The sequence below is a fragment of the Cyrtonyx montezumae genome, unplaced genomic scaffold (genome assembly GCF_038088225.1).
Source record: "Cyrtonyx montezumae isolate F1298 unplaced genomic scaffold, pur_monq_1.0 scaffold_2, whole genome shotgun sequence".
Classification (NCBI taxonomy): domain Eukaryota; kingdom Metazoa; phylum Chordata; class Aves; order Galliformes; family Odontophoridae; genus Cyrtonyx; species Cyrtonyx montezumae.
The window spans coordinates 14,489,698-14,517,265 of NW_027071936.1; the positions used below are offsets into that span (position 1 = coordinate 14,489,698).

Sequence of the window (27,568 nt, forward strand, 5' to 3'; positions counted from 1 at the left end):
TGAACATGAACAGCAAAAATGACGAGCGTGTGTACTCTGCAGCATTGTTACTTAAACAATTACGCTGTAGAGGTAAATGTAATTCCAGTCAAAATAAAATTGAGAGTGCTGAAGTAGAGAATGAAATAAATGAAAAGAAAAATTTGCTCTCATTTCTGAATCCATGAAAATGTGACTATTTTCATTTCCCTACGCAGAAAAAAGAGCACCTTTCAAATCCTTGAGTGAGAGTGTTAAAAAATGACCAGCTTCTCTATGTAGGAACTTGATATTTTGTTGGTACAGAGGAAGCAACTGTTCCCTTTATTGTCTGTATGTTCTGCAGTGCCCATTGCTCCTTGAAATGCAAATGATTGTTTTTATTTTTTATATCAGTAGAACATATAACTTTGCTTAGCGTGCTGATCCTCGGGACAGCCCTGGTGGTTAGAATGTCACAGTGAAGGAGAAAAGCATTGTTTAACTGCTGGCAAAGATTAGCCTTTTCAACTACGAGGATCTTCTTAAAGGATGACAACAGAAGGAAGACTAGGCATTTAAATACGCCTTGGGATTTAGCTGTCACGTGCAGTGCACTGGTGTCTCCCACGTCAGGATTGTTTTGTATGAGAAAAAGGTTTAAAAACGGTGTTGGAAAATGTTAGCAGTCATCAGAGAAGAGGTGAAACGGAGCACGAGGCTGAAGGTGGGTGTAGCCAGCTCCACTCATCATTTGTGCCACACTGTGAGTGCAGTTTGAGTTTATATGAGGTACTCATCATTTGTGTCCTTGCTTAATCTGACTTATCTTGAACCAGGGCAAATCTGTTAAAAATTGAAGGGGAAAGCAACAGTGAAGTCAGTAAGGATCTGCTCTTTTTACCCTCGTTTGTTCAAACTTCCATTGTGGTTCTCTCAGGCATTTAGGACTGTGTTTGTGAGACAGCTCCTTTGTTTGGTTTTATGCAGACCGAGAATCCCCTTGCCATGTGAAGCTCTTGCGGTCTCAGAAGGTTGTTTACATCAGCTGTGGAGAGGAGCACACAGCAGTTCTAACAAAGGTAAAGAAGTTCCCATAGCTGGTTCCTTGCTGCTGTCTTGCCTGAAGGTTTCACATTAATTCCCCAGGAAATGGTGGAAAAGAACAGATGGATGTTCCTTATTTTATCTGACACCTGTAAAGGAGACTAACTGGAAAACAGTCTTATAATTTATTCTGAGAGTCATTGCCAACGTGAGCCATTGCTGTTTTTATGATGAAGATGTTAGTAATCCATGAGAACGAATGGTAAAACTCAGGCAAATCACTTTGCACAGAAAAAAGATAGTAACAAATATCCATTGGGGTGAGCATAATGTATTGGATGATAAGAGTTAGCGTGCCTCGGAATAAAAGACAAGGCAGACAGAATGGGCCGTTCAACAGGGAATCACCAGTCCCTCGTAGCATTTACCAGAGGTTTTCAGTTCCCAAGCTACTGCTGTTTCCAAGTTGTGTTTAGTTTAGTAGACAGAGGATAGGACTGGCATTTGGAAGGTCAGTGTTGACTTCTTGCCTCACGACAGCCACTTCCTAGGTTTGCTGCTTCCTGGGTCGGTGTCTCAGTGTTCTCTGTTGTCGACGGTACTGAAAGAGCTGATTTTGAGATTCCTGTAGGAGAGCCAGTGCATAGGACCAGAGAGTGTGATTCTTATTCAAGGTAAAAGGTCACAGACTTTTTGAACAGCGGCTGATAGAGGTGCTTGTGTAGTCTAGTGGAAATGGGTGCTGTTGAATCCTCTTTGAACATGCTGAGATTTCAGGCTCATTGGGTAATGGTGGGGAGAAGCTTGTTCACTGCAGGCATACCTAGAGATAATTTTGGCAAGGTAGCTATTTGGAAGCTCCATTAGCAGAACACAAGTTTATTTTCCGAGTCCTTTGAAATCCCCAGCAATCTCTGCTAAAGCTTGGGCTCATAATGAAACTGGAGTCAAGGAGATGCTGCTGGGATACGGGTCCTAAATGGAGAATCTGCTGTTTGATTTGCTAACAGAGTGGAGGGGTGTTCACGTTCGGTGCAGGTTCCTGCGGGCAACTGGGCCATGATTCCATGAATGATGAAGTGAACCCCCGAAGAGTTCTTGAGCTGATGGGCAGCGAGGTGTCCCAGATTGCTTGTGGCAGGTGAGTACTGTGTGCACTCAGAAATGCTCCTTCGGTGGAGGTTAATGCTGATGGGAAACAGAAGGAACGGTCTTGCTTTTGTGTCGCACGTGTCAAAGTTAATGTAAATTTTATATCCCTGGAGAATGTTAAGTCCCTCTAATGGGGATTGGTTTTAATTGAGACTGTTGCCTCTGCCCCAGGCCCGTGACACCTTTCCGTTTTGATGATCAGGACAGACTCTAGGGCTGCCACCCCTTTTGGTCACAAGGTTCCAGCCTGTTTCAGGAGAAAAGAGTAGCACATGTGCAGGCTTAGCAAATGTCTGGGCTAATTCAGTCTGTTATCCTGATACGAGCTGCATGCTGGCACAGGCTGCTCTTTGTCACTTCCACCTGAAGAGCTGCGTCCTATAAACTGGTGCCATCAAGCGGTGAAAGCTGAGCACTGGTGCTCTGCACCAGCTTCTGGCCTGGGGGAGGGAGAATAAATCTTAGGTGTTTTTTTTTTTCTTCTTTTAATTGTTAAACGTGGCCCAAACTTTGTACCCGTCTCTGTTACAGACATCACACTTTAGCCTTTGTGCCTTCTTCAGGGATGATCTATGCATTTGGCTGTGGAACAAGAGGCCAGCTGGGAACTGGGCACACTTGCAATGTTAAGTGTCCCTCTCCTGTGAAGGGTCACTGGGCAGCTCACAATGGGCAACTCTCAGGGAAACCTGGTATGTACTGTGAATGATCTGAAGTAGCAAATGGGCATAAGTCACTTCATCTCACCCATGCTGATCTAAAACCACCCTGACATTACTCTGTAAGTGCTTGAAATAGCAAAAGAAGCCCATTCCTGTTGCCTGAATACACCGTGGAATTACTGGGTGACCGCTTGCTCTCTGTTAATCTGTGTTCCCTCTCTCTTATCATAGCAGAGCTCATTGTTCGGTGATCTTGAGCCTTCATTAAATTGTTTTAATACAGATTTCTGAGGGCTTTGGTTTCTCATTAAAAACCCAGTTGCTGTTTAGAAGTTAGAATGTTTCCCTACTGCCAGATCCTGTGTCTGTCTCAGAAGTGCTCTAGTGCTTGAGTTCCTTCTGATTTCAGCCTTGCCTTCAAGGAACCGGGTGTTCCTTGTAGTGTAAAGCGTAGAGACGGTGGCAGTGCCGATGCAGGGGAAAGGCAAAGAGTGATTAATCAGCCTCTGACACAACTGCATCTCTTCCTTCATCAGATGCCTGTAAATATCACATTGTTAAGCATATCTTCTCTGGAGGAGACCAAACGTTTGTGCTTTGCTCCAAATATGAGGTAAAACTAATGAAGTATGTTTTCATGTTTTCTCAAATCTGTTTGCCTGCCCCAACCCTGTGATCGCACCTCTTTTTCTTCTTCATATTTTCCTAATCTGAAAATGAGGTGATATTTTGGAGTCCGCTCTACCTTACAAACCTTATCAAGGACAATGCTTATTTACAGGGGTTTACAACTTCTTTAGGTGCCTTCCTTTCGAGTCATGTCAGAGAGCGATTGGGAAGACACTGATTATCAGTTTGATCATCAGGGAGGGGAGTTACTTCCTTGGCATATGGGAAATAATGGACTGCCATACTCCTGAGAGAGAGGGGTTCACGTGATGAGAGTGTAAGGAAGTGGAATGCACACTGGGATATTGTCAGATCAGCTGGATAGTGGGCAGTTTTTCTGCTTCTGTCATCTTATTTTTTTTTCAGTAAGTGTTTGACATACACTTTTGGGGGATGGATGTAGCTCCAGAATAAATGCACTAAGCCTTTGTTTAGATGCAGTGTTATTTGAAAGGGCTTTGGTACGTTAAAGGAAATTATACTTTGTTTTTGTTTTTTCCTCTTTTTTAAAACTTATTTGGTGATGATCTTAGTTTTTTCCATTCCTTTCCGTGCCTTTTGGTCTCATTAGTAATGCCTAATCAAAGGCATCCCTAATCAAACCTGTTCAGAGACCACACCCAGAAAGCTATCAGTTGTATATAAAAGACAGAGATTTTTAATAAGAGGAAATTGTTGTACAAGCCTTGTCTTTGCTGAAATCTGTATCTTCTCACAGAATTCCTTGCCTGCTGATGATTTCCGGACCATAAATGAAACACGTTACACCTGTTTAATAAATGATGAAACTATAGATGTCTGGAGGCAAAAGCTTTTAGAAAAGAACAGTTCTAATTCTGTCAAGTAGGTATTGTGGCACTGGATAAGCCTTTTGTTGGAAGTTTTATTTAAATAATTTGGTTGGCTTCCGTGCCATGTTTTCACTTGAAATTCAGCAGCCCTTTCAAGTGTGTGGTTCTTGGTCATATCCAAGGGGAGGACAAGTGCCAGTCACGAGGATACCAGGTTAGAGCTTCCTAGCAAAACCAGAGGAATTCAAGGCTGCCTCAGAATATTGCAAATAGTGGGTGGGAAATTGGTTTTAAAGCTGTTCTCCATTATGTGCTTAGAGTTCATGAAAAACAGCAAGAAGACTGATTAAATTTCTTCCCTGCCTGCCATGCCAAGGGGAGAGTAGGTGGAAAGGAGGCATTGCTAATGTCCCTCTTTTCAAAGAGGAGTGTTACCTGATCCTGAGTGAGCTACTTAACCTCAGTACCTTTGAGTGATGGGGAGATCTTGGCATTGATTCCCATAGAAGGAAGGGAAGATATCTGAAGATATTTGCTTGGACATTTGTTGATACCTTCTATCCCTGTTTTCTTTTGTCCTCCTGCTGCGAACAGTAATGTTGTTCAGATACTGTCCTCGGCTGCCTGCTGGAATGGGAGCTTCTTGGAGAAGAAGTAAGTGAAAAACAAGAGTCAAGAACGGTAGCTTTCCCTCGAGGCAGACTGGAATCTCTTTTTGTCTCTCAGCCTGCTGCAGTAGGCTTTAACTGTTCTGATCAGACAGGAGACTGGGCACAGAGTGTGCTGAAGAGGTAGGTGGTCAGAGCTAGGTCTAAGAAAGTGCACAGTGAGTGTACTGTAAGTGGCACAGATTCTTTGGAGTTGTCATGCTTGATACTTTCCCTTATGAAATGAATATGGACTTTGAAAGACAGGGATAGTAATATGATGTTAAAGGAAGTTGTTGATGCCAGATACTGGAGTAGTCTCATACCCAGCTGAGTTGGCTGGTGAAGGATACTGATGGTGGAATTGTACCTCAGCACAGGCTGCTCTTGAAAAATACACACAGGCCAGCGTGGAAAGAACTTTCCTTTTAAGGGCCATCAGCTGTGGGAAGTTTTGTGCTTTTGCTTACGAAAGCGGGAGTTTCAAATGGGTGTAACTAACAATGGGTGGTGGCAAGGATGTAATATGCATAGCTGAGTCAAAGGCTGTGGGTTGGGGAGGGCTGTGTTGGCTGTGTCTGTAAATGCTGGGGAGGTAACAGCAGAAGATGAGGTGGGGGAGGAATTTTTATGGTGATGTGATGAGTAAATGACCTGTAGCTAGGTGAAGATGACTTAGTTACTCTGAATAATCTTTTGAGTCATCTTTTCCAAGAGCAACTCAAAAAAGAAAACAAGTTACTCATTATTTTTGCGTTTTTCAGCTGGTACAATGGCTTCTTCTGTAGTGTTGCAAGAAGGCAACATGTGACTGTGGAAGGAGAGTTGTGTCACGTTGGTTTAAAATGGTCAGGTCTCCCAAGTATTTCAGTCGCTGCAAATAGTATCAGGGCTCCTCTGAACGTGGAAAGGAGTAGAGTGTGTGATTTGCTCACCTCAGTGCAGTTTTCTTTCCACCTTAATGATGCCTTGGCTCGTGCAGGCATTATTTTTACAGGTCTGTGACCAAATGAATGATAAATTTGATACCCTTACTACACGCTGTCAGTATCCTGATGCCTATAGGCCTGTTTGCAGTACAGCACTGTGGTGTACAGGGCTGAGTAGAGAAGCAGCATTTCTGTGTCACTGTGACTGGGCCTGCTGCAGTACACTACTGAAGCTGCCTGTACAGCCATGTGACTCTGAGGAGCTATTTCCAGCCTCATGTTGTTACGGAGATAACTACTCCAGCAGGCTATGATTAACTTCTCATTGCAAGCACACCAGCAGCCTGACAAATGCATCCCGTGTGTAACAGGTACTGTTTCCTTCAGAGTGAGTCTGATAAAACACATTCCTAGTGTTGTGTTTGGGAATTCCGTGAGGTCGGTGGAATTCCAGCAGTTATCTTTTTACTTTTACTGGCATCTGTGAAGTTAGATGTGCAGTTTTACTGCAGACAGCAATGCTGAGAACCTCTGCTAGAGGTGCTGCATGTGCTCCAGATGCTGAGCTAGGCAGCTTGCCTGCTGAACTGCAGGATGTTCCTCACTAGATTTAGCTGTTAAACTGCTGTCTGGAAGGCTTGTCGTCATAGTCCCTCTCGTGCAGGTAGCCTTTGTAAATTACAACCTTTCACACATAGCAGAAAGTTCATTAGGTGTGAAGACCATGTGAAAATTGTTCTCAACTCTGCTGTTGTTTGGTTGTGGTCATTGTTTTGGTTTAGAAAATTCAAAAGAGGAATTGCCAAAAGAGCCACTCTGAAAATCCTGCTTATTTTGTTCTGAAAGCTTTTATCTGGTGTTCCCTTGTATAACAGGCAGTGTCTTCTTTTAAGTCACCCTTCTCTAGTGTTGAACTAGTTTTTGTTATTAAAGTAGAGCGTATGCCAAGAAAACAGTGAGGATCCTGTTATATGTAATAGATATGTATTGTATAGGTTTTTTAAGTAGACAGGCTCTTAGGTGAGTGAGGAGTCCTGAGAAAATCAAAGAGTTTATCTGCAAGGGTCCTAAATCTAAACAGGGCCCAGAAGAGTTCTGAAGGAGGAACCATGCATCTCATGAAAGAAAATTTGAAATTCTCCTTTGTTTCTAGCCTGATTAATTGCTTGGGGGTCAATCCTCCATCACTCGCTCTCATCCAGAGCCAATACACAGCTAATGTTTCCTCTTCCTCGAACTTACGCCCGTGATCTCTTTTTTTTCAAGAATTGATGAACATTTTAAGACAAGTCCAAAGATCCCAGGAATTGATTTGAACTCCACCAGAGTGCTGTTTGAGAAGCTGATGAACTCGCAACATGCAATTCTCCTAGACCAGGTATTGTACTTTCCAGGATTCTCCTAGGGCGAATTAAAAGCTTTGTCCCTCAGTAATGTTTGAGAAACAGCACATTTTTGGGAGGCTTTTGTATTTCAAATCTGCAGGCTGGATCTGTCATGCTCTCAGTGAATAGATCTCCACTGACCCGGGTGGATTTTGACCTTCTCAAAAACTTGTTTTTAAAAAGTTTTGTTTCATGGCATCAAATTAATTGTCGAAATGACTGCTGAAATCAAGTCTGTGTATGTTAGTGCTTGTAAATAATGACTGTGCTCTCACTTCTGGCGTGTCAACAGCTGAGCACTTCCTGGTTGTTTATTTTAACTGGGAGGGATTTTCTTGTGAATGCAGAGATGTGAGATAAAATAGTGTACGTTCTCCATATTTCAAGCTATAACTTTTATAGTGTTTTTTTTTTCTCGTTTATTTGTTGTTGCTCTGGGTTTGATCTTCAGCTTGTGTAAAGTGTTCGGTGGATTTAGACTGACAACCAATTTAGGACTTGGCTGTAATAATTTCAGTGGTTCCTGAACATAGGTCACTTTCTTCAGGGAACTTTATGGGACCTTAAAGGTCACAGAATAGTTCTTACTTCATGGAGTCTCTTGTGGTGAAGTAAGTAATAAAGTTACACTTGCTAGGTGAGCTAGTAGGTCACGCCGAGTTTTATGCTATGATTTTGCTGCAAAAATCTGTCTCAATTGCTCTTCTTGATGCTGCTATTTCCTCGGGAGGAAATTGAGAAGGGCCTTATTGTTAAGAGTTCTGCCCTGAAAAGGGACTTTTACTTAATGCCAAGTATTAGTGGGGGTAAAAAGCTTCAAGTAACGTAAGAAACTTAAAGTAACATTTTAGAAGAGTGTATATAAAATGCCTCTTCAGTTCATCTGATGCGCTGTACTCCTCACAGCTTTTGAGAATTTCTTCATTTCACTTTTGCTATTCATTCGCTGACCATATCTGAGCGTTTTCTACCTCCCTGAGTCCCCTAAAGCAGAAATGACTCAGTGTGTTGAGTAGCCCTGTACATTGTGCAGTCCCTGTTTCAGACACAGCGGGACCTTTGTAGACCAAACTGTGGTATGTTGGATCTGTTTATTATAGGCATCAGAAAGGGACACCAGTAGTAGGAGGATGCTGTGTGACATTTTGGCAAATTTGAACTGCAGCAAGTGAAATTCTGCAGGTCACCTGTCTGTTTCAGACAGAACTATTTCTGGAGAGCCTTATCTGTAAGGTTAGGTGTCTATTTTGCTACGCTTTTATGCACGTAAGCAACTATTTCAGCACTGTTTGCAGAGTGGTAAATTCAGTTGGCTGGGCTTCTAAAGAAGGGAGGTGTCCTTCAGCAAGAGGGGTTAACGAACCTCGACGCCCCTGGAAAAACCTACCCCAAACATTGATGCATTTTGAATAAACGAGTTTGGTCATGTCCTGTGGAGTGCTTTAAGGGATCGGAAGCAAGAGTTAAGTCTCACGCTCTTTGCACTCTGTTTACGTCTGTAGGAGCTCCGTCATCCAGGATAAGTTGCCTCATTTTGTGTTTTTGCCCTCTAGATACTGAAGAGCTTTGAAAGTTTTTTGATTCCTCAGCTGTCCAGCTCGCCACCAGATGTTGAAGCAATGAGGATCTATCTGATCCTCCCCGAATTCCCACCCTTCCAAGACTCAAAGTATTATATCACATTAACTCTTCCTCTGGCAATGGCTATTCTGCGCTTGGACACCAACCCCAGCAAAGTTCTTGGTAAGAGGCTGCCAGGTCCTGTGAGGACACAAAATAGTGTCTTGTGTCTTGTGATTTTCCAGTCACGTTTCCGTGTTGATGTAATTCTGGCAATTTTGTTAACTGTGGCTGCAATGATAATGATAATTGAGTACTATTTGTGGTATGGTGTTATGAAGCAGTCACCTCTAAAAAGCAGGTAGGAACCAAAGGCACCCAAGGAATCCTCCTCCCAAAAACCTATGCTCTGATGTAAAATAATTTCAAACATAACAGTTGCATTTTAAGTGTTCAGTATGTTAGAATGCTCTGTCATATAGGTAAGATATGGGAAGCTAGTGAGTTATAGTAATATAAAACCTGTAATTCCACAGTGATGTGGATAATGAACAAGGAAGCAGATTAAAATGAAGAGTTGTTTTAATACAGAAGTAGAATGTTTCAGAGAACACTTAGTGAGGAAGTTATTTCAGTTTGCCTTATCTAATTTACCTACATTCAGACACTCAATTCAAAGAGGAATTTTCAAGCTTCTCTGTGAACGCAGTTTTTGTGCCTAGAAGGTTAAGTGATATTACTCTCTAACCTGAACCAGATGTTGTCCACATCCAAATATACTTTCTGTGTAAGGTAAATGAAATTTTATGCTAACATAAAGTTAATTTATCCTATATAAAGTTCAGAAAAACGACTGCTTCTTCTGTGGCCAACATAAATGCAGCAGCTCTTCTGCATCTAAACTGTTTTTCTGATAACATTATTTTATAATCAGCGTAATGCTGAGGAGATAAGCTGCTCAAAATTGCTGCTTGTGTTTGCAAAGATATTATTTCTTTGCTATTTTATTCTGTTTCTTAAGATTATCTTATACTAATGCTCATATATATAATGCTGTGTAATGTGTTCAGGCCTCTAGAAGCATTGCTCTGGTGATTTTCTTTTTTTTTAGGCTTAGTGATTATTTATTATTTTTTATTAGTATGTATGTATTTTATTCAAAGAGGCTGTGGATCTAGACTTCCTCCTCTGCTCAGAGTTCCTTGTCCGCTGCGATTCTCAGCAGAAAGAAGTGTAAAAGATTCTCATTCTCAGGTGTGGCACACATTTGTTGTGCTGACCCTTCAGAGGAAAAGCCAGTGTTTGTTTCTAAAAGTAGATGTGATGTAACTTGGGAAGCACTTTATACTTTGCAGGTGGATTGGCTCCAACAAAGAAGATAGGCAAGGTCTCTCTGGAGGAGAGTTAAGGGTTTCTCCCCTTAGCAAGAAGGAAATCATCTTATTAAGAGAAGGACATTTAGTGCATCTGTGCCAAGAGACACCCTCTGAGACCTGCTAGAAAATTAGGTGGTACTGATGGAGAACTGACCACAGAACTACTTTCTTATCATTATAGAGAGACAGTGGCTTGTCTGCAAGATCACAGAATCTTGAACGTAGAATACTTGAAGCAGTTGGAAAACCTTGAGTTCAGGCTCTTGCATTGATGATGGGTTGGGGCTGGATGGTGAGTGATACGGTTGTTTGATAATGGAAGGCTGGAAATTAGAAAGCTGTTCAGCTTCTGGTATCTGCCCCTTACTCTGCCCGTTTTCCTACTCCAGCAGTTAGGAAGGAACTGGGGAAGTTTTCTGAAACTGTTTTTTCAGGTGTGTTCCTCTATTTTCTGCTGCAGCTCCCCTGTTTTCACTTTTATGTAGGGTAGCGCTCTGTGACATTCAATTCCAGATTTATTTTGATGTTCCTCTTCTTTCCAGATAACTGGTGGTCTCAAGTGTGCCCAAGATATTTCCTCAGGCTAGTGGATCTTTATAAAGGCGCAGTGGTTTACCTCCTCAGTGGAAGAAAATCACTGTTGATCCCAGTCTTGTTCAGTAGCTACATTACAGCTGCTCTCAGACTTCTGGAGAAACTCCACAAGGTAAACCTGGGTGTGTGTTGTCTCGAGATGATTCAGTCTTTTCTGCTCTTTGTCAACTGGGGAACAGCTCTGGCGTGTTAGCTGTCTCTTTGTTCACTGAAACTCCACAACAGTGAGGATGATACCGGTTATTCTGAATTCAGTGCACTTGAAGACTGCTTAGCTGTGACTCAAACACAAGGAAAAGCTCACTGTAAAGAATGCTGCTGCTGAGCCACAAGACCACATACACCATTGTGATACAAATGCCCTACTTCATGTGTGCTCCCACTGTAGTGGATGAGTAGAAAGAAGTTTCTCAATCTTCTAGAGCCTGTTTGTTCCAATCTGCTGTATTTGTTTAAGAAAGCCAACACGCACCAGTACAGGTTAGGGGATGACCTGCTGGTGGTGAGCTCTGAGGAGAGGGACCTGGGTGTCCTGGTGGACGACAGGTTGGCCATGAGCCAGCAGCGTGCCCTGGTGGCCAACAAGGCCAATGCGATTCTGGGATGTATTGAGTGTGGCCAGCAGGTCGAGGGAGGTGATCCTCCCCCTCTGCTGTCCTGGTGAGGCCTCACTGGAGTACTGCGTCCAGTTCTCGGCTCCCCGGTACAAAAAAGACAGGGATCTCCTAGTAAGAGTCCATTGGAGGGCTACAAGGATGATAAAGGGCGTGGAACACCTCTCTTATGAGGAGAGGCTGAGAGACCTGGGTCTGTTCAGCACTGAGAAAACAAGACTCAGAGGGGATCTGATCCATGTCTATTAATATCTAAGGAGCGGGAGGCAAAGGGAGAAGAGTCCAGCTTCATCTGCCGTGTGTGGCGATAGGATGAGGGGAAGTGGCCACAAGCTGAAGCACAGGAAGTTCTGAACAAACGTGCGTGGGGACTTCTTCACAGTGCAGTGACGGAGCACTGGCACAGCTGCACAGAGAGGTGGTGGAGTCTCCTCTGGCGACATTCAAGACCCGCCTGGACACCTACCTGTGCAACCTGGGCTAGGGAGCTGCTTGGGCACGGGGTTGTACTCAGTGATCTGTAGAGGTCCCTTCCAACCCCTACAGTTCTGTGTTTCTGCCTGTTCTAAGAAGAATGCTGAAGCATCTGTATTTTAAAAACTATCTGTTTTCTTCCCTAGGTAAATCAGAAAGTTAAACACATAGAATATGATAAGTTCTATATCCCTGAGATTTCCAGCTTGGTGGACATTCAGGAGGATTACCTCATGTGGTTCTTACATCAGGCTGGAATGGTAAGAGCTTTCGCACGTATGCTGTCCACGTTTGTGTCACTGATGAAAGAGGTCTACCTTTTTAATAACCTCTTATTAGTGAGCATAGTGTATGCAATAGAGAAGCATCTCTACATTAAGTTTCAGATTTGGATACTTAGTGACTTGTTGAAGAGCTAAAGCTAACAATATTTAACTAGTGTTTGCACCAATTTCTGTGGTTACTCCTGTCAGTCTACGTCCACTCCTTCGCAAAGGGATTAATACAGTCCCTGAATCCTTTCAATGTAACCTAGGCCTCGTGAGCCAAATAATGTATTCTAACATTATAATTTTTACTCTTTGCTTCTGTTGTTCAGGCAGTATTGTGAAAAAATTCAGCCAATGATCTCAAAATGTTGCTCTGTAAGAGTGGGCAATGTAACATACTGGATAGGGGACTGAACCAAGACTCCAGAGATCAGGGTTTTATTCTTGGCCCTTCACCTCTTTTAGTCCTTACTTTACCATGTGTAAGAAAGGAGATAATGAAACTGAGGGATGGAAAATTCTGTACAGGAGCCCAGTAAGATTATTTTCTTACAACAAGGAGAGAAATCCCAAGTGTAAGAAAAACACCAAAGAAATCCATCTGGGGATGCTGCAAGAGTAAACAGATTGCAGCGAGTATTACTGTATGTGTTTGTATGTACTTTCTAAATGTGTGTGCTGTGTTCCCTCTCTCTCACCTTCCGTCCAATAAATAGTGCTGCTCTGCACTTGCTTTTATTGAGCAGAATAAGAAAACAGTGACTTAGTTTGATGTAACAGTAATAGTTAAAAACGTACCTATGGCTAATTTGTGGACTAATTTGTGTTGCAGGACTGGTCTTACATTGTTGTGTTGCAGTTCTCTTCTGTTGTTTAATGTCTCCTCTGCCTTGAGGGTTGTTTTTCTGTTCATTTGTTTATATTTGTAAGTTAAGTTTCACCTCTGTCAGGCTAATGGGCTTTTAAGTCAGTCAGTCCTCTCAGTAATGGTTGGTATGAGAGTTTTGAATGCAACTGATGTGTTTCCTTGAGAGGGAAATTCCCATGCTTTTCTTCAAGAGGAAAAGATTGGCTTGTGGGTCCCAGAGGACAATTCCTTTGGCTCACCTTTGAACTAGTCCATCCTAAGAAATGCTCAACACAATCTATAGAGAAAAGGGTGTTCACTTCTCTCTCTTTTTTTGCCTTCGCAGAAAGTAAGACCATCTATCATGCAGGTAAGATAATTGTTTTTCATGACTCTTATTTGAAGAAGTGCTCACAGAAGCTGTAAAGGGGCACCAATCTGTCTGTCTGTCTTGCAGGATGCTGTGACTCTCTGTTCTTACCCTTTCATCTTTGATGCTCAGGCTAAGACCAAGATGTTACAGACAGATGCAGAACTACAGATGCAGGTAATGGTTCTCTCTTCCACTTTTCTTGCCCTGTTTCTTTTTTCCTCTCTTTTGCATTGGTATCTGCAAGGAAAGGAGGTCACTGGGGGTAACTTGGTACCTTGTTTTAATGCTTTTATGGTACGGGAGAGCACAGTAGCTGGAGAAGCTGTTTGCCCAGGGCAGACACAGTGCTTACTTTTTTTTGAACTTCAAGAAGTTTGGGAACATCAAAATTGCCAGATGTGCATATAGTGGAAGCCTAAACTATGTAGAGGAGGAGGTCTTATGAATTTATGAGAGGCCAAGGATACGAATGAAGGTGAGGTCTCCATTAGAGGAGCTGTAAGGCTGGAAAAACAGAGAGGCTTTCAAGTGAAGTGGGAATGTTCTTGCAGCCTGGCAGAGGAGCAGTGGTTACCAGAATTTGAGTTGAAATTTGACTTGTGGTTCTGTCTATGGACTTGGCAAGTAGGCACACGTGCACACAGGCTGTGTAGTGGTCACACGATCCTCAGACCCCAAGGAAAACAAACTGGAAGGAAGCAAGGAACATCAGGCATGTAACTGTTTGTCTTCCAGAAGAACAGCAGCTGTTTCTCACACCTCTTTGGTTTCCAGGTGGCAATAAATGGTGCGAATTTGCAAAATGTCTTCATGCTTCTCACCCTGGAGCCTCTGCTGGCCAGAAGCCCTTTCCTGGTACTTCATGTCCGTAGGAGTAATTTAGTCGGGGATGCTTTAAGAGAGTTGAGCATTCATTCAGACATCGATTTGAAAAAGCCTCTTAAGGTAAGGTGTCCATAAACCTTTTCTTGCAGCTGACGCTTCCGTAGCCTTTCTGCCCTTTGCATTGCTGCTTCACCAGTGTGCTAGCGTAGCAGTAGAAGACAGGGATGCACCTTTTCAGTGGGGGGGCTCAGTCTTTCTCCTCTCTGGCTCCTGGAGTCTTTGGGCAGTAGTTAGTTCACGGGAAGCCAGTTAGGGGCTTTGCTCTCTCTTTCTGGTGACGCCTGTAGGTAAGGGGAAGGAGGGAAGTAACATAAGAAGTGAAAATTTTATCTGTGCCATACACTACTCTGTGCTCCCCGTCCTTCCCTGCAAACAGAGCGCTTGAAATTGGCTGAAGGGTTGTGGTGCATGTCAGGCAAATTGCTTTGTGTGGCTTACCTCAGAAAGGTGTCTGATTCATTCTGAGCTCTGTGTCCTTGACCTTTTTCCCAAAGGTCATCTTCGATGGTGAAGAGGCTGTTGATGCTGGAGGGGTGACAAAGGAATTTTTCCTCCTGTTGCTGAAAGAACTCCTCAACCCCATCTACGGCATGTTCACTTACTACCCAGAGTCAAACCTGCTGTGGTTTTCAGACACGGTGAGCCCTTGCCCTCTGTGCACATAGGATGAAATAATATAGCACTTGAAATGATAATGAAGCTAATGGCAAACGATGGGAAAGAAATGATTATTCTCCTGTTTTCCACCCACGATATAACGCGAGCTTTATTTTCAGTCCGTGTAATTTAGCGTAGGTCCATTAACTCTGATTATGCCTGCTAAGGAGTTGGCTCTTTATTCTTATTCCACAGTAAAACTCGCATTAAGTATCAGATGACAGTTAATAGAATTCTCTCATAGCGTGAATGCCATCATCATGTGCTGTTTTACACAGGCAGAGGTTTAGGTCATACTGGCATTAGAATGCAGTACTTCTGTTGCTGTTCACGTAATTGCAATCAATCCACTTAGTCATGCATCACTATCATCACCTTCAGGTTCAGAACTTGTTAGTGATCTGTGTGAGGAAGCTTAAAAAGCAGGAACGCTGTAGTGAACACTGGTTGGTTTTGGAAAGGTAAGAGGTTCTCTACCTATCAGGCAGCTGGAGGTGATTGCTTATATCCTTTTTCTTCACCTTCCTAGTTACGAAATATCCTAAGTTGGAAAATGATGTTATCGGTGTTACCTTGAGGTACAGTTGCCCCGATGGGGGGTTCATTTAATTGATTAATTACGTTGTTTAAGGAAGGAAATGACATGGTGCCTTTTGTAACTTGTAACAGTATTACAGAGCAATTACTCTTGGTGTTAGTGCTGTAAAAATAACAGATCTTTTGACACTTAAGAGTGATGACAACGTGGTCACTGAAAATACCTGTGTCGTGTATTTACAACGCTTAGCAAACCCAGGTACCGAGTCTGTGACTGACCTAGCAACGTGACAGTAAATACGTGAAGGAATGAAGCCCTGTGTCCCCACAGCCTGGGTGGCACTGTGGCTACGTGTAAGCTTTTTAATAGAAGGTAGAAAGTGTGATAGGGAGAGAAGTGTTAACAAGCTTTCTTGCAGTACCTAGGAGGCAGAGTTTACTGAACCTCTGTTAATGTCCAAACGCAGAGGATTACAGAAGTAATAGGACTCTGTTTCTGAAGCTTCATTTCTGTGCCACACTCCAGCAAGGCTAGGATCAAGGAATTCACAACCAGACTGGGATGTGACACGCTGTTTTTGTCCCAGTTGAGAAAGCAGGGGCTGGCCTTGTCATGCATGGGGTAAGAGTGCAATGCATCATGCCAGAAACACTACGTCTCATCAGGATTTCTCTGTGTGGTTTTGAAGTGTTTTGTAGAACACAACTGGTTTCACTTGATTGGCATCATATGCGGTCTTGCAATATACAACTTCACAGTGGTAGACCTTCACTTTCCCTTGGCTCTGTACAAAAAGCTCTTGAATGTGAAGCCATGCCTAGAGGATTTGAAGGAGCTGTCCCCTACAGAAGGAAGGTATGGAAAACTAAGTTTGCAGCCTGTCTGGGAAGGGAAGCGATCCATCTGAGAATGAGAAATGCCAGGTGGTAAAAACTGCTCAGCACACCGCTGCCTGGTCCTTCTGAGTGGCTGTTTTTGGGGTGCTGTGAGACATGAGAACGGCACGTAAGCCTTCTCTCCCTTGGGCTGTCTGGTCTGTCTGCTCAGGCTATAACCTTGCTGAGCCCCAGAAGCTCGATATCAACATGGCCAAAAGGTTACCTACCGCATGGCTTTGAAACAAGTGGGGCCTTGCCACTCCACAGCCCAATTACATGCGTGATCCCAGATCCTAGCCTCAGCCTTTTTCCTCAGGCCAGGCTTGGGCTTGGCTGTGAACCAAAGTAACTCTGACCTGCTCCCATGTCAAAAGAAAAGGAGTTGAACTGAGTGAAGGAATGGCTTTTTCTACAGTATATACTGAATCTTTGCATGGGGATGTTGGTTTTCTCTGACAGTGAGAGGTTAATATCCCACTGCATTGCTGCTGTCTTCTGTCTCTTTTGAGTTGGAGTTGCTGTCCCGTTTACCAGCACAGAGCTGCAGCTGTATTTTACTAGAATTAAGTAAAATCCCAGAAGGACAGCAAAAGGGCTTTGAGTGATCGGAGAAGAATATCTTACATATAATGGAGATCAAGATACAACTTTCCACTGCCCTCTTTTCTTCCTGTCCCTCAGACCTTCTTTGTGCCTAGGCATAAATATCTAGCGGCCCTTGGAAACTAGAAATGTAACTCTGCTCTGAGGCCGGGATGACTAGAGGGTCACTGTGTGCTAGGTAGACGTGACTACATCAATAGTTTGTGTGGGCAGTCTCGTATCTTGCTTCTAGCAAAGCATCTCCTCTTTTGAGGCATATTTCTTACCTTTTCACATGACTCAGGAGTCCTCCTCCTTGCAGTGCTATTACCCAGATGTGTGATGCTTTTTGCTTTTGCCTGTTGTCTTTTAAATGTATGGCTTTTTGAATATGTTTCTCTTTCTTATTTCTTTCCCTGGCTCACACGTAGGAGTCTTCAGCAGCTTTTAGATTATCCTGGGGAAGATATAGAAGAGACATTCTGCTTGAATTTTACAGTAAGACATATTTAACATACAAGTGCTGTGATTGTTATGGTACATTGAAGCCCATTTGTGTGTATTATATGTTGATTCTAAAATATGCCTGTAGCAAATGCCTTGTGTTAATGTTGTTAAAATGCTTTGTTGTCAGCTCTTTGCTTTTTCTATATATGGCGATGAAAACTAAGCCAATTACACAGGTTAAGTGTAGTGGTTTTCAGAATAGCTGTGCTGTCACTGTGGTGCATGTGACTTCTCATACGAAAGAGTTAGAACTAGATTCCTAAGTCCTCCTTGAAAATGGAGGCTTTGGCAGCACTGAGTTGATGCTTGAAATGCCAGCACAATTTAGAATTCTCCTTGCTGTCATTATCGTATCTTTTTAATTTAAAATTTATATTGAGTGTACATGGTCAGACTGCTTAGTAACAAATATTTTCTAGGAGACTGAGGTAGTCAGCTTTCCTGTGCTTCTAGAGTAATATGTATTTTTTCTTTCCTAGCTAGTAACTTACTTAGAGAAAATGATTTCTATTACACGGTGGAGGTTCCCTAGAATTAAGAGTTAGGTCTTCATGTACGTTAAGATATCAGGTAGGGCTTTGCTCACGTGCAGATGTGTCAATATTGATGAAGAAGTACAGCATCATTGTTCTCCAGTGCTGTTTCCCTTTGCTACCCTGAGGCAGGTTAAGGGCTTCCATGTTTCAGTGCCTTTGCTTTGAAGTCCTGGCACTATAACCAAACTGTGAGCAGTAAATTCGTTTTGAGCATGATCTAGATCCTTGGCTGTCAGTTCAGCATGTGGGCTTATTAAATATACTTTTCACAGTTAACAGTCTCTTACTTTCTAAGAAGAAATTGACCTAAAAGAAAAACTTGTTTCCATTTTGAACTTGCTTTTAGGCTTAATAGCACTTCTGTGGCAAGTGTAGATGGTAGAAAGCAGTCAAACAGGAGTGATGTTTACGACACGCAAGAAGTGCTCTGCATGTGTGCTCTTCTCCATCCCACCTTTCAAATACCAGTTATCAGCTGTGAGAGAAAACCCTGCATCTTTCTGAGAAGCACTTGTAGTAAAATGATTTTTGTGATTGTCTGTAGATCTGCAGGGAGAGCTACGGTGTGACACAGCACAAAAACCTGATTGAAGACGGGGACAAAATTCAGGTGCAGAAGGACAATAGGTAAGCGGGGTAATACGTGGGGATGGGCTCATGCTTGTGGTGAAGTCACTGGGAAGTCATTTGCCAACAAACTGTTGGAAAAAAAGTTATTTCCCTTGTGAATTCCTGGTAGAGGACCAGCGTCCCTGATGAGAGCCACAGGGCCCAGCTGTATATAAACCAATTGCTCTGCGTTTGGCTGAAACCTTGAGAGTTACTGCAAGTATTGCTACCCTTTACCCCCTCGTTTTTCTTCCAGCTGCTGAACTGTTTTCTTCTCATAATCTTGTAATTGGATTTCTGCAGATGCCTTGATTACTTGAAACTTGTCAGAATTCTTTCTGTGCTGGCAAAACACTGTGATCCAGTGATTAGTCAGCAGGATGGTTAGGGGCTTGTGCTAGGGCTGCTGAACACCTTTACTGGCAAGTCTGGAGATGAAGTCATTTCCTATTAATCTGATTATTTAAAATGGTTCTGATTGTGTCTAAAACCATTGCTGTAGCAAAAGCTTTGCCTGTGTTAACTTCGTAGCTACTTTACTGCAGTTTTACAGCTAGGTAGCTGTTTCCATACAAAACTCAAGTACTTGAGATGGAGCAGTGTAAATCTGTCTCCCCGTAAAGAGAAGATGGGCAGGAAGATGGGTACAGGAGAGTTTCAGACAGTGAAGATGAAAACGTCAGTGATAGTCTTTAGGTTTTCTTTTGTGTAGGCATGTACATTCAAAAGTATATTGGCCTTTTTTACTGCTGTGTGCTGTGAGTGCCTAGGGGAAGGATCGGCGGTGTTAGCTCAGAGCAGACATTAGGGAAGGACATCCGGGGTAACTCCTTCAACTGCTGGGGGAGGAAAGGCAACAAGAGGAGCAGATCCTTTGAGAGAAAGGCTGCTGTGTGGCTGCACCAGCATAACGCATTCCAGAATGCAATTGCTTTGTCACGACCAGAGTTTTGAACTCAAGCTAACCTCTAAATCCAAGTCTAGACGTGGCTGTCAGTTCATCCACCTTACAGTGCTTAATGACTTCCTCCGTGGCTATGCTTAGAGGTCAGGGACCAAGCTGCTGCCCTGCTTGGCCTCACAAGTGTGTTGTGTTCACGTCTTAGGACACCGTCCTTCCTTTTTGAGGAAGGTTTGCTGGTAACCTTTGAATTCTTGGGACTGCTTTGACTGAACAGTACTGAGTAGGACGTGCTTGCTTTTTCCCCTTCTCCTTTGAAGTTCATATTGGGTATCACAGCATAAAATGTTTTTGGTAAATGGTTTGTGACTGTAACTGCCACGGAGGTATTAAGCAACAGTTCAGTGCTCGATCAGCCTGGATTTCTGTAATGCTCAGGTGACCGTCAGCAAAGTGACAGTAAAACGCACTGGAAAATGAATCCCCCTTTGCAGTATGGTTTATTTTTCCCAATTTTTATATTTGTCAGACTGCCTATTTCCTTTTTTTTTTTTTTTTGCTGCGTCCTCCAGAAGAACAAATTCTACTTTTATTGAACCAGAAGGCTGAATTAGAGATTCCTAGGTATGTTTTCTTGCTCTGTAGTAGAAGTAATTTGAGGAGAAAGTTAATGGGCCATGTAGTTTCAGGTGAAAACTTCTCAGAGCAGGATTTCCTCAGTCTGGACTAGGTGGGCACTGAGTTCAGAGCAGCTGCCTCTGCAGAATGACAGTGTGCCTGGCGAGGCTGCCAGCTGTGGAAATGATAGCCTCTCTCAGAGGTTATGTGGACACTTGGTGCTACCTGCTGCCTCAAGTCTTTGTCCACGTAGCATTGATTAGAGTCAGTGGGAGGAGGATGGTCGGACGAACTTGTTGAGCACTAATTGCTCTCTGCTGCTCATGCATTTAAGTAAAGCTGCTTTTCTCTGTCTCTCTATGTCCTAGGGAAAAATTTGTTGAAGCCTATGTAAATTACGTTTTCAACTGCTCCATCCATGAGTGGTACACGGCTTTCTCTACTGGCTTCCTGAAAGTGTGTGGTGGGAAAGTCCTGGAGCTCTTCCAGCCCACAGAGCTCAGGGCCATGATAGTTGGAAACAGCAACTACAACTGGGAGGAACTGGAGGAGGTAAAGTTTCCCTTGTCATAGTCTTTGTGTTTTTAACAAGCACCAGGAGGGTGAGCACAGTGGGACATGAGGTGTGGTGAGCCTCGTTTACTTGTCTTGTTCATCTTGCCGTCCAATGTCTTAGTGTCCTGTTACTAAATACAACTCAGGGAGGAAACTGGGTACGAGAAAGAACAGTGATGAAGGACTTCTGTCTTGATTTTCTAAATACAAAGACAAAGACTGCAGGAAAGAGCACAAGACAGAGTAAAACTCACTCCAGTATAGAAGGGCAAAAAAACCCCACAAAAAACACAGCCAAAGGGTTCAGAGATTGGGAAAACACGGCTGTGTCTTTGAGCCATGCTATTGCTCATGACACTTTGCTTTCCTAACAGAGCGCTGTCTATAAGGGAGACTACACTGCAACACACCCAACTGTGAGAATGTTTTGGGAAACCTTTCATGCATTTCCCTTGGAAAAGAAGAAGAAATTCCTCTGTAAGTATCCAGCAGTGGTGGTAGGGGAGGGATGTGCTCAAGAAATGGCCTCGAGAAATGCATCTGTGTGTGCTGCTTCAAGCGATAGATGGTGTTGGACTGAGTGACCTCCAGGGGTCTTCTCCAGCCTCAGAGTGAGGTGCCTGCTCTGACCAGCCTGCTTTCCCTCTGCTTCCAGTGTTTCTGACGGGCAGTGACCGCATCCCCATCTACGGCATGTCGAGCCTCCGCATTGTCATCCAGTCCACTGCCCACGGGGAGCAGTACCTGCCTGTGGCACACACCTGCTACAACCTGCTGGACCTGCCCAAGTACAGCAGCAAGGAGATCCTCAGCGCCCGGCTGGTGCAAGCCATCGATCACTATGAGGGCTTTAGCTTAGCTTGACTGGTGTGGGAGAGGCACAGACACTTGGGTGCACAGTGGGCTCGGGTTGATTTTTTGAAGCTTTTTTTCTTTTTTTTTTTTGGAAAAAGAATTCTAATAGATTTGGACAGCGCAGTCTGGACATGATGCTGCCAGTATTTTGTGATGCTTTAGCAGGAAGGGACTATTGCTTTGAAGTTGATGATCGAATGAATACAATCGGTTCAGCAAGCTTTTCCATCGTTTCCCCCCCACATTCACAGCCGTGCCATACCAGCAACTCTTTGTAGTTTGCTTTTATTGCCCCCCCACACAGAGACTTCCTGTTCTAGATCAGAGTACGTATGTGGCGTTCCTTGCACTGAGGATACAGCGGAATTTAGAATGAAATGGTGATCACCTTCTAAAAAAGCTGCCATTCCCCCCACCTTTTTTTCCTCTCCTTTTTTTAAATGCAAGCTGGTTCTTGCTTATTTTGAGTGGATGTATCCCTCCTGCCCTCTGGTACGTGGCAGATGGTACTGGGCTAAGGTGTCACTTGTTATCCCCAGGTCAGTAACGGTACGTCCTTTTGCACCATTGTATCTCACGGTGAGTGTGTTGCTTGGAGGGTGGGTTGGCATGTTATTCTTTTGTGTCATACTTCGTTACCAGGCAATGTCTTCTTAAGGATAATCAAGATTCCTTTGTGTTAAGGCTTATAGATGGACAAAGTGTACTGCTAGTAACAAGCTCGTTGGACTGGGTGTCTGTGGTGTCGTTCTGTCCCCATGTTAGGCAGAGCCAAGTCTTGTCTTTCATTCTTACAGATGTGTTAATCATTACAACGAGGGCCTCTTTCTGGAGGAGTCCTGCGTGTGTGAGCTCTCCAGTCTCATGAGGCTGTGTTCTGGGGGGAAGGCTAAAGGACAATCTTATGAATCACAATGGTATTGTAAGTATTGTAATACTGTATAATTGTACAGGAAGTGTACATCAGCAGAAGTGTGAACTGTATCCTGTTAGGCTGGAGAGCACCTATCCCAGTAATGAGAAATAAACGACTTTCCAATTTTTATGGTATTGGTGTGCAGCTCATTTGAAAACGAAGGTTGGAGTGTTGTGGAGGATGGTGGACAGAAAGAAAAGGCATTACTGAATGTTACAAGGACTGATAATATGTGCTGTCTGGGAAAACGATGACTGGAGACACGAGAGAGAAGGAAGGAAGGACGGGAGGGAGGGAGGAAGGTAGGAAGGAAGGGAAGGAATTACAATGTGTCCAAATGACAGTTTTCCCAAATACCACTATTTACACAAATACCACACACATCCTTTCCACACATACTTTATTTTCCCTGCACACATTACAATCACTGTGCTTTACATTCACAATGGTTCACACTCACTGCCTTCTCCTCTCCACACTCCACTTCCTAGACAAACACCCTGCCTCCCAACTACTAAGGAATACACCAAGTGCACCTCCACGCACCCCTCCCCACATAAGGTGGGTACACTTAAGTTGCATACCTGCTCATGGGCCCTCCTGCCAGTAGATATAAGCACAATCAGAAGCTTCTGCAACAAGCTGCACTGCACTCATCCTCAGCTGCTTGGCTCCTGCACTCAGCTCACCAGGGGTTTGAGATGGAAGACATTATCTCCTTGTGATACCTGGGCCAAGCCTCATTACTGTGACCAACTTTCCCCAGGTCCAGGGGAAGGGCTGCAGTCCAATTACTGCCTGCATGCGCTCCTGGACTGCGCGGGGCTGCAGAGGTGCCAGTTGCTTGCTGTGTTTCTGAACTTCCTGCCTCTCAATCCTTCAGGATTTTCCTGTTGTCTGAGGCAAGAACTGGAATCCACAGTCTCAGGACCTGCTTTTCAGATATGATAATATTTAACTGCCCAGTCCTTCACCTGAGACACGTGTTCAGCATGTGGCTCCCAGCTTTCACTTCCCTGCAGTATCCTCTGCCCCAGCATACTAACTAAACCCGACAAAGCCACAGGGAGGAAAAGAACATCCTCTGTAGCCACAAAGTCTCACTGCTCCAGCACACATTGTCTGGCAGTGCACATAAATGAGTAACACTTCGGCTAACGGGTGTGCATGACATCCATGTGGGCATTCGCCTCAGGTTCTTACATCCATTATCAGAAGCCTACGGGCTCACGTGATGGGTTTTCCAGATGCCTGACAGCTGACACTTAATAGAGCAGCTACCAAACTCTCAAGGCATTCCAACTTAGAGCTGATAACACCTCTTCCCAGTTGCCCAAACATCGTCATCATCTCACAGCATCACCTTCTGAGGGGAACGAGTAGGCATGAACCTTGCTGCACAGCTCCTTCTCTTTGCTATCCCAAACAGATGATAAGTACTTTCTTCTTAATTCAATTGGCAGTCATAAAAAGAAAAGTGGGAAGAACACCCAACTCAATCCTGTGCAAAACTGTAACTCAAACCAGTTCTGGGCTATGACCAGGATGCTCTTCCAACAGTTTATAAAGCAACGGAAGATACTCAACTCCAAACAGTCTGGTCAAAAGTCTGAGCAAATCTTTACTGTAGCTAGAAGAGAACAATCTTGGTGCTATCTGACCTGTGCCATCACATGAGATCGGGTCAGGTCTAGTAAAATAAAGTGGAAGCTATTTGATGATTTAATCACTATTCATGCTACTTCGCCTCTTGCTAAAGATATCCTGGAAGAAAAAAAAAAGAATAGCATGGCTGGCTTTCGTATTCTAAATATTACAGGATCTGTAAGCAAATCAAAACAGAAGGAACCCTTCAGTGCAGTCACTGAGGACAGCATCATGTCTCCTACACTTGCAAACTCCATTTTGGGCATCAGGCCTGGAGAAATAGTGGAAAACAGCAAGTGTAGAGAGCGAAGGAAAGCCACCCTTTCTCCCTGTCCTGCCTGCGGTAATGGCCCTTCAGTTCCCAGGGAGCTCTTCAGCCCTCCCCAGCCAGGCCTTCGATGCATCCGCTTCACGCACTTGTCCGCTTGCTGCTCTCTCTTCTTAGTGCATTGGTAAAGCCAATCTCCTCCTTTACATGATCCTTGAGCTAATATCTCTTTTACTGATCAGAACCTCCAGCAGCCTCAGCTTGGCCTTAATCTGCTTGTATTCGTTGTATTCTTCAGCCATAGGAGTACGGTCCTCTTTTTGGATGTTCCTAGTGAGAGTAAAAGGAATCATGAAGATTTCTGTATCAGTACATCTTCCCTCAGTACCCTCCCTCCAGGCTTCAGACCAACAGAACAGCTCCCCTCTTCTATTACCCAGTAGGGAATAAAACCAAATAACTTTTATACTTAGAGAGAAAAAGAGAAGGGGAAGCAAATGATCTCATGAAGCAGATATTACATATAAAGGATTCCAAATTCCCATGGTTCCAAATTCAAAAACTGATACGAAGCTTCTACTTCACTGAAATGGTCATCCTCTGCATGACAGTTGAAAAAAACCCCAAAACACTCAGCCAACCAAAAAAACCCCAACCTCAACAAACCCATCAAAACCAGCAGAAATGGGATGAGAGAGATAACCACAGCATAAGTGAGATTTAAATTGTCTATGATTTCATAAAAACACTTAAGGTTTATGGCAGTGGCAAGAAGCTGATTTCAGGAGTATTGATACATTAAAGCATTGTATCATCTCATTTATGAGGAACGTTTTCTGATTTTTACATACCCAGGTACACCCAAGTATACGTTAAACTAGCATCTGAATACCTCACACAGAGAAACGTACAGCGTCACGGGGGACAAAGCCCAATCACTCTATCACTAAAGAAATGCTGCACGTTTTGCTACATGCAGCAGGATTTTCAGTGCTTCTACTGCTCTTCAAATTAATCAAAGATGTTGTGGTCCCTAAAGCTCTTTGGAAAAAAAGGTCATTCATCTTAATGGGCAGCTGTAATGAATGTGAATAAAGATATAATGATGACAGCGAAATGTACAGTAGTGAATTCAGGCAACTTTCTGTAATTGGAGGCCTTTTTAGATGCCAGGGGGATTAAGAACAGCTGAAAGACATGGCAAGAGCTGAGAAATTACCTTCCATTTTGCCGGAAAAAATTATCTTCAAAGTCTCTCAGTTTTTTCCTGATCCGCTTCTTCTCTTCCCTGACTTCCTGCAGCTGCTCTAACAGTTCAGGGCTGTTGGGTTTAAATACAGACGTGATTACATTCGTGTACACAATTATAACTGGAAACATACAGTACATGTGCAAATTTAGTGTTCTGTGGATGCCAAGCAACTGAGCTGCTGCTGCAAGCAGCCCTGGGAATCTGATGTTTACTGCAATAAAAAGGTCAAGCATGCATTTCACAATTCATAGCTAACTTGTGTGAAAACTCAATCTGCTGAAGGTGGATCTGCTTTTGGTGACTATTATAATATTGAGATTCAGTGAATGAGGGCCACCATCTAAGTGTGTACGCAGCAGATCTAGGTGCTTTAAACTAGAAAAAAATGTTCAACTTGATGTCTCTAAAAATAGGAAAGCCTTGCAGAGTACAGGGATTGTTTCAGTGACATGCTCACTGATGACAGCAGCTGAACTGGAAGTACTATTGAGCCCAAGATCCCAAAGATTAAAGAAGTCAAATACCACTACTAGGACGGGGCACTTTTCTCCCAGACTCTGTCGTACAAGAGTCTGTTGCATTTAAAATGGAAGTGCAAAACAATTTGGACAACATACATGGATGCTTCATGGAGATTTGAAAGCCCCATATCCTGGTTGCTCCTTGATGGCATCTTATCATCCACCGGGGACACAAAGCCATCGGCATCATCTTCTAGTTGATCCAAGAAGCTACGCACGTTGAAATCTGCTTTCATAGTGATTGTGAAATCTGGTTTCACATTGTTGTCCTCCTCAGAACCCTCCTCTTCCTCCTACAGAGAGGGAAAGAACACCCCCATCATAGAGTAAGTTGCTTCCCTTTTCAGAAGCAAGCATCTCCTTTCACTGCATGCACTGGGAACAGATAGGAAAATAAGTGAATAAGCAGAGCAAGCAAGCACTTCAAATGCTAAGCAATACAGTACACCAGGATATCACCAGGAAGACACCCTAAACACAAAGCATGTCAGAGAAATCAACTCAGATTGGTTAAGGAGACCCAAGGCAGCAAAACAGAGTAGGAAAAATATCTAGCTTTCTCAGCATCCTGTTGCTCTAGTTCTTATATTCTGATACAAATATAACCATTTACACAAGTTATGCATACTGCCTACAGCATACCTGCCATCCTCATACTGACTGCCAAGTTAAAACAAGTATCTCACAGAAGATAGAGTTCAACAGCACTCTCCAATGGCTGAGTTCAAGACCTCAAAGGCTCTCACAGCGCTATCTATGAGCTCAGAGGGATCTTTCTAAAGCCAAATATTGAATGTCATTGACTGTAAAGGTCTACTGTTGCTAACGTGGTCCCAACTTCAGCTCTGTAGCATTTAGCTGTAGTACAATGAAAATTGGCACTGGACAAAGTGTTTCCACTCCATTTCCCCAAAGTACCCAGATAAATTGGCCAAGTTCTACTGTTTTTTTTTTCTTTTTCTATGATTTACAGGCACAACTTTTGAAAGTCCCTGCTGCACTTGGTGTTTGCTAATTCACAATTGTAGGTGGAAGATTTGCTAAGTCAATCAAACCAATAGAAATTGTATTAATTCATTCTATGGGAATCCCTTCGGCATTGAAAGAGAAGCCCCTCTGCCTTTTCCTAGGAGAGCAAGTTGCTTCTGGATTCCTCTTCTGGAGGGAAAGGAAAAGGACCATTTTCATAAGCAGTGTAAGAAATTTTTTCCAAAGAGAGAAGCCAAGCATCCATGTAACTTAAATCTGCCTATCCAGTAGCAGTCTCTTTCCCAGGGACACCCATAAGCCCATGTCAGGCAATGAGGGCCAGCACAGCAGGCTGGCTTGCTCGCCTTGCTCCAGGGCACCAGCACACAGCCCACAGCTCAGGAGTGAGCTTCCTGCAAAAGACAGCCCATGGGAGGAAAAGACAGTGCAGAAATCTCACTTGTTTAGACGTCAGTGCCAAAACACTACATCTGGCCAATACAGGACCTCTTAAAGCATTTTGCTGT

General features: G+C 43.5%; 2 protein-coding genes across 14 annotated transcripts in view; one reads left to right on the plus strand and one right to left on the minus strand.

The window, feature by feature from the left end:
* Nucleotides 1–22,162, plus strand: part of HERC3 (HECT and RLD domain containing E3 ubiquitin protein ligase 3) — a 38,892-nt gene extending 16,730 nt beyond the window's left edge. For 5 of the 9 annotated variants that reach the window (XM_065736422.1, XM_065736426.1, XM_065736423.1 and 2 more), the window contains exons 6-25: nucleotides 949–1,040; nucleotides 2,016–2,146; nucleotides 2,689–2,849; nucleotides 3,356–3,432; nucleotides 4,207–4,331; nucleotides 4,874–4,933; nucleotides 7,122–7,233; nucleotides 8,794–8,983; nucleotides 10,719–10,882; nucleotides 12,005–12,118; nucleotides 13,321–13,344; nucleotides 13,432–13,521; nucleotides 14,122–14,292; nucleotides 14,727–14,870; nucleotides 16,116–16,282; nucleotides 17,319–17,385; nucleotides 18,475–18,557; nucleotides 20,427–20,610; nucleotides 20,988–21,090; nucleotides 21,269–22,162. In XM_065736422.1, the coding sequence (XP_065592494.1) occupies nucleotides 949–1,040; nucleotides 2,016–2,146; nucleotides 2,689–2,849; nucleotides 3,356–3,432; nucleotides 4,207–4,331; nucleotides 4,874–4,933; nucleotides 7,122–7,233; nucleotides 8,794–8,983; nucleotides 10,719–10,882; nucleotides 12,005–12,118; nucleotides 13,321–13,344; nucleotides 13,432–13,521; nucleotides 14,122–14,292; nucleotides 14,727–14,870; nucleotides 16,116–16,282; nucleotides 17,319–17,385; nucleotides 18,475–18,557; nucleotides 20,427–20,610; nucleotides 20,988–21,090; nucleotides 21,269–21,477 (2,468 nt within the window). In that variant the 3' untranslated portion in view covers nucleotides 21,478–22,162. The other 4 variants (XM_065736428.1, XR_010622210.1, XR_010622211.1 and 1 more) reach the window with 4 other exon arrangements.
* A 1,996-nt stretch (nucleotides 22,163–24,158) lies between these two features.
* Nucleotides 24,159–27,568, minus strand: part of FAM13A (family with sequence similarity 13 member A) — a 108,391-nt gene continuing 104,981 nt past the window's right edge. For all 5 annotated transcript variants that reach the window (XM_065736435.1, XM_065736432.1, XM_065736433.1 and 2 more), the window contains 3 exons: nucleotides 26,169–26,365; nucleotides 25,519–25,620; nucleotides 24,159–24,629 (listed from right to left, as the gene is read on the minus strand). In XM_065736435.1, coding sequence (XP_065592507.1) covers nucleotides 24,503–24,629; nucleotides 25,519–25,620; nucleotides 26,169–26,365 — 426 coding nt within the window. In that variant the 3' untranslated portion in view covers nucleotides 24,159–24,502. The remainder of the gene's footprint in view (nucleotides 24,630–25,518; nucleotides 25,621–26,168; nucleotides 26,366–27,568) is intronic.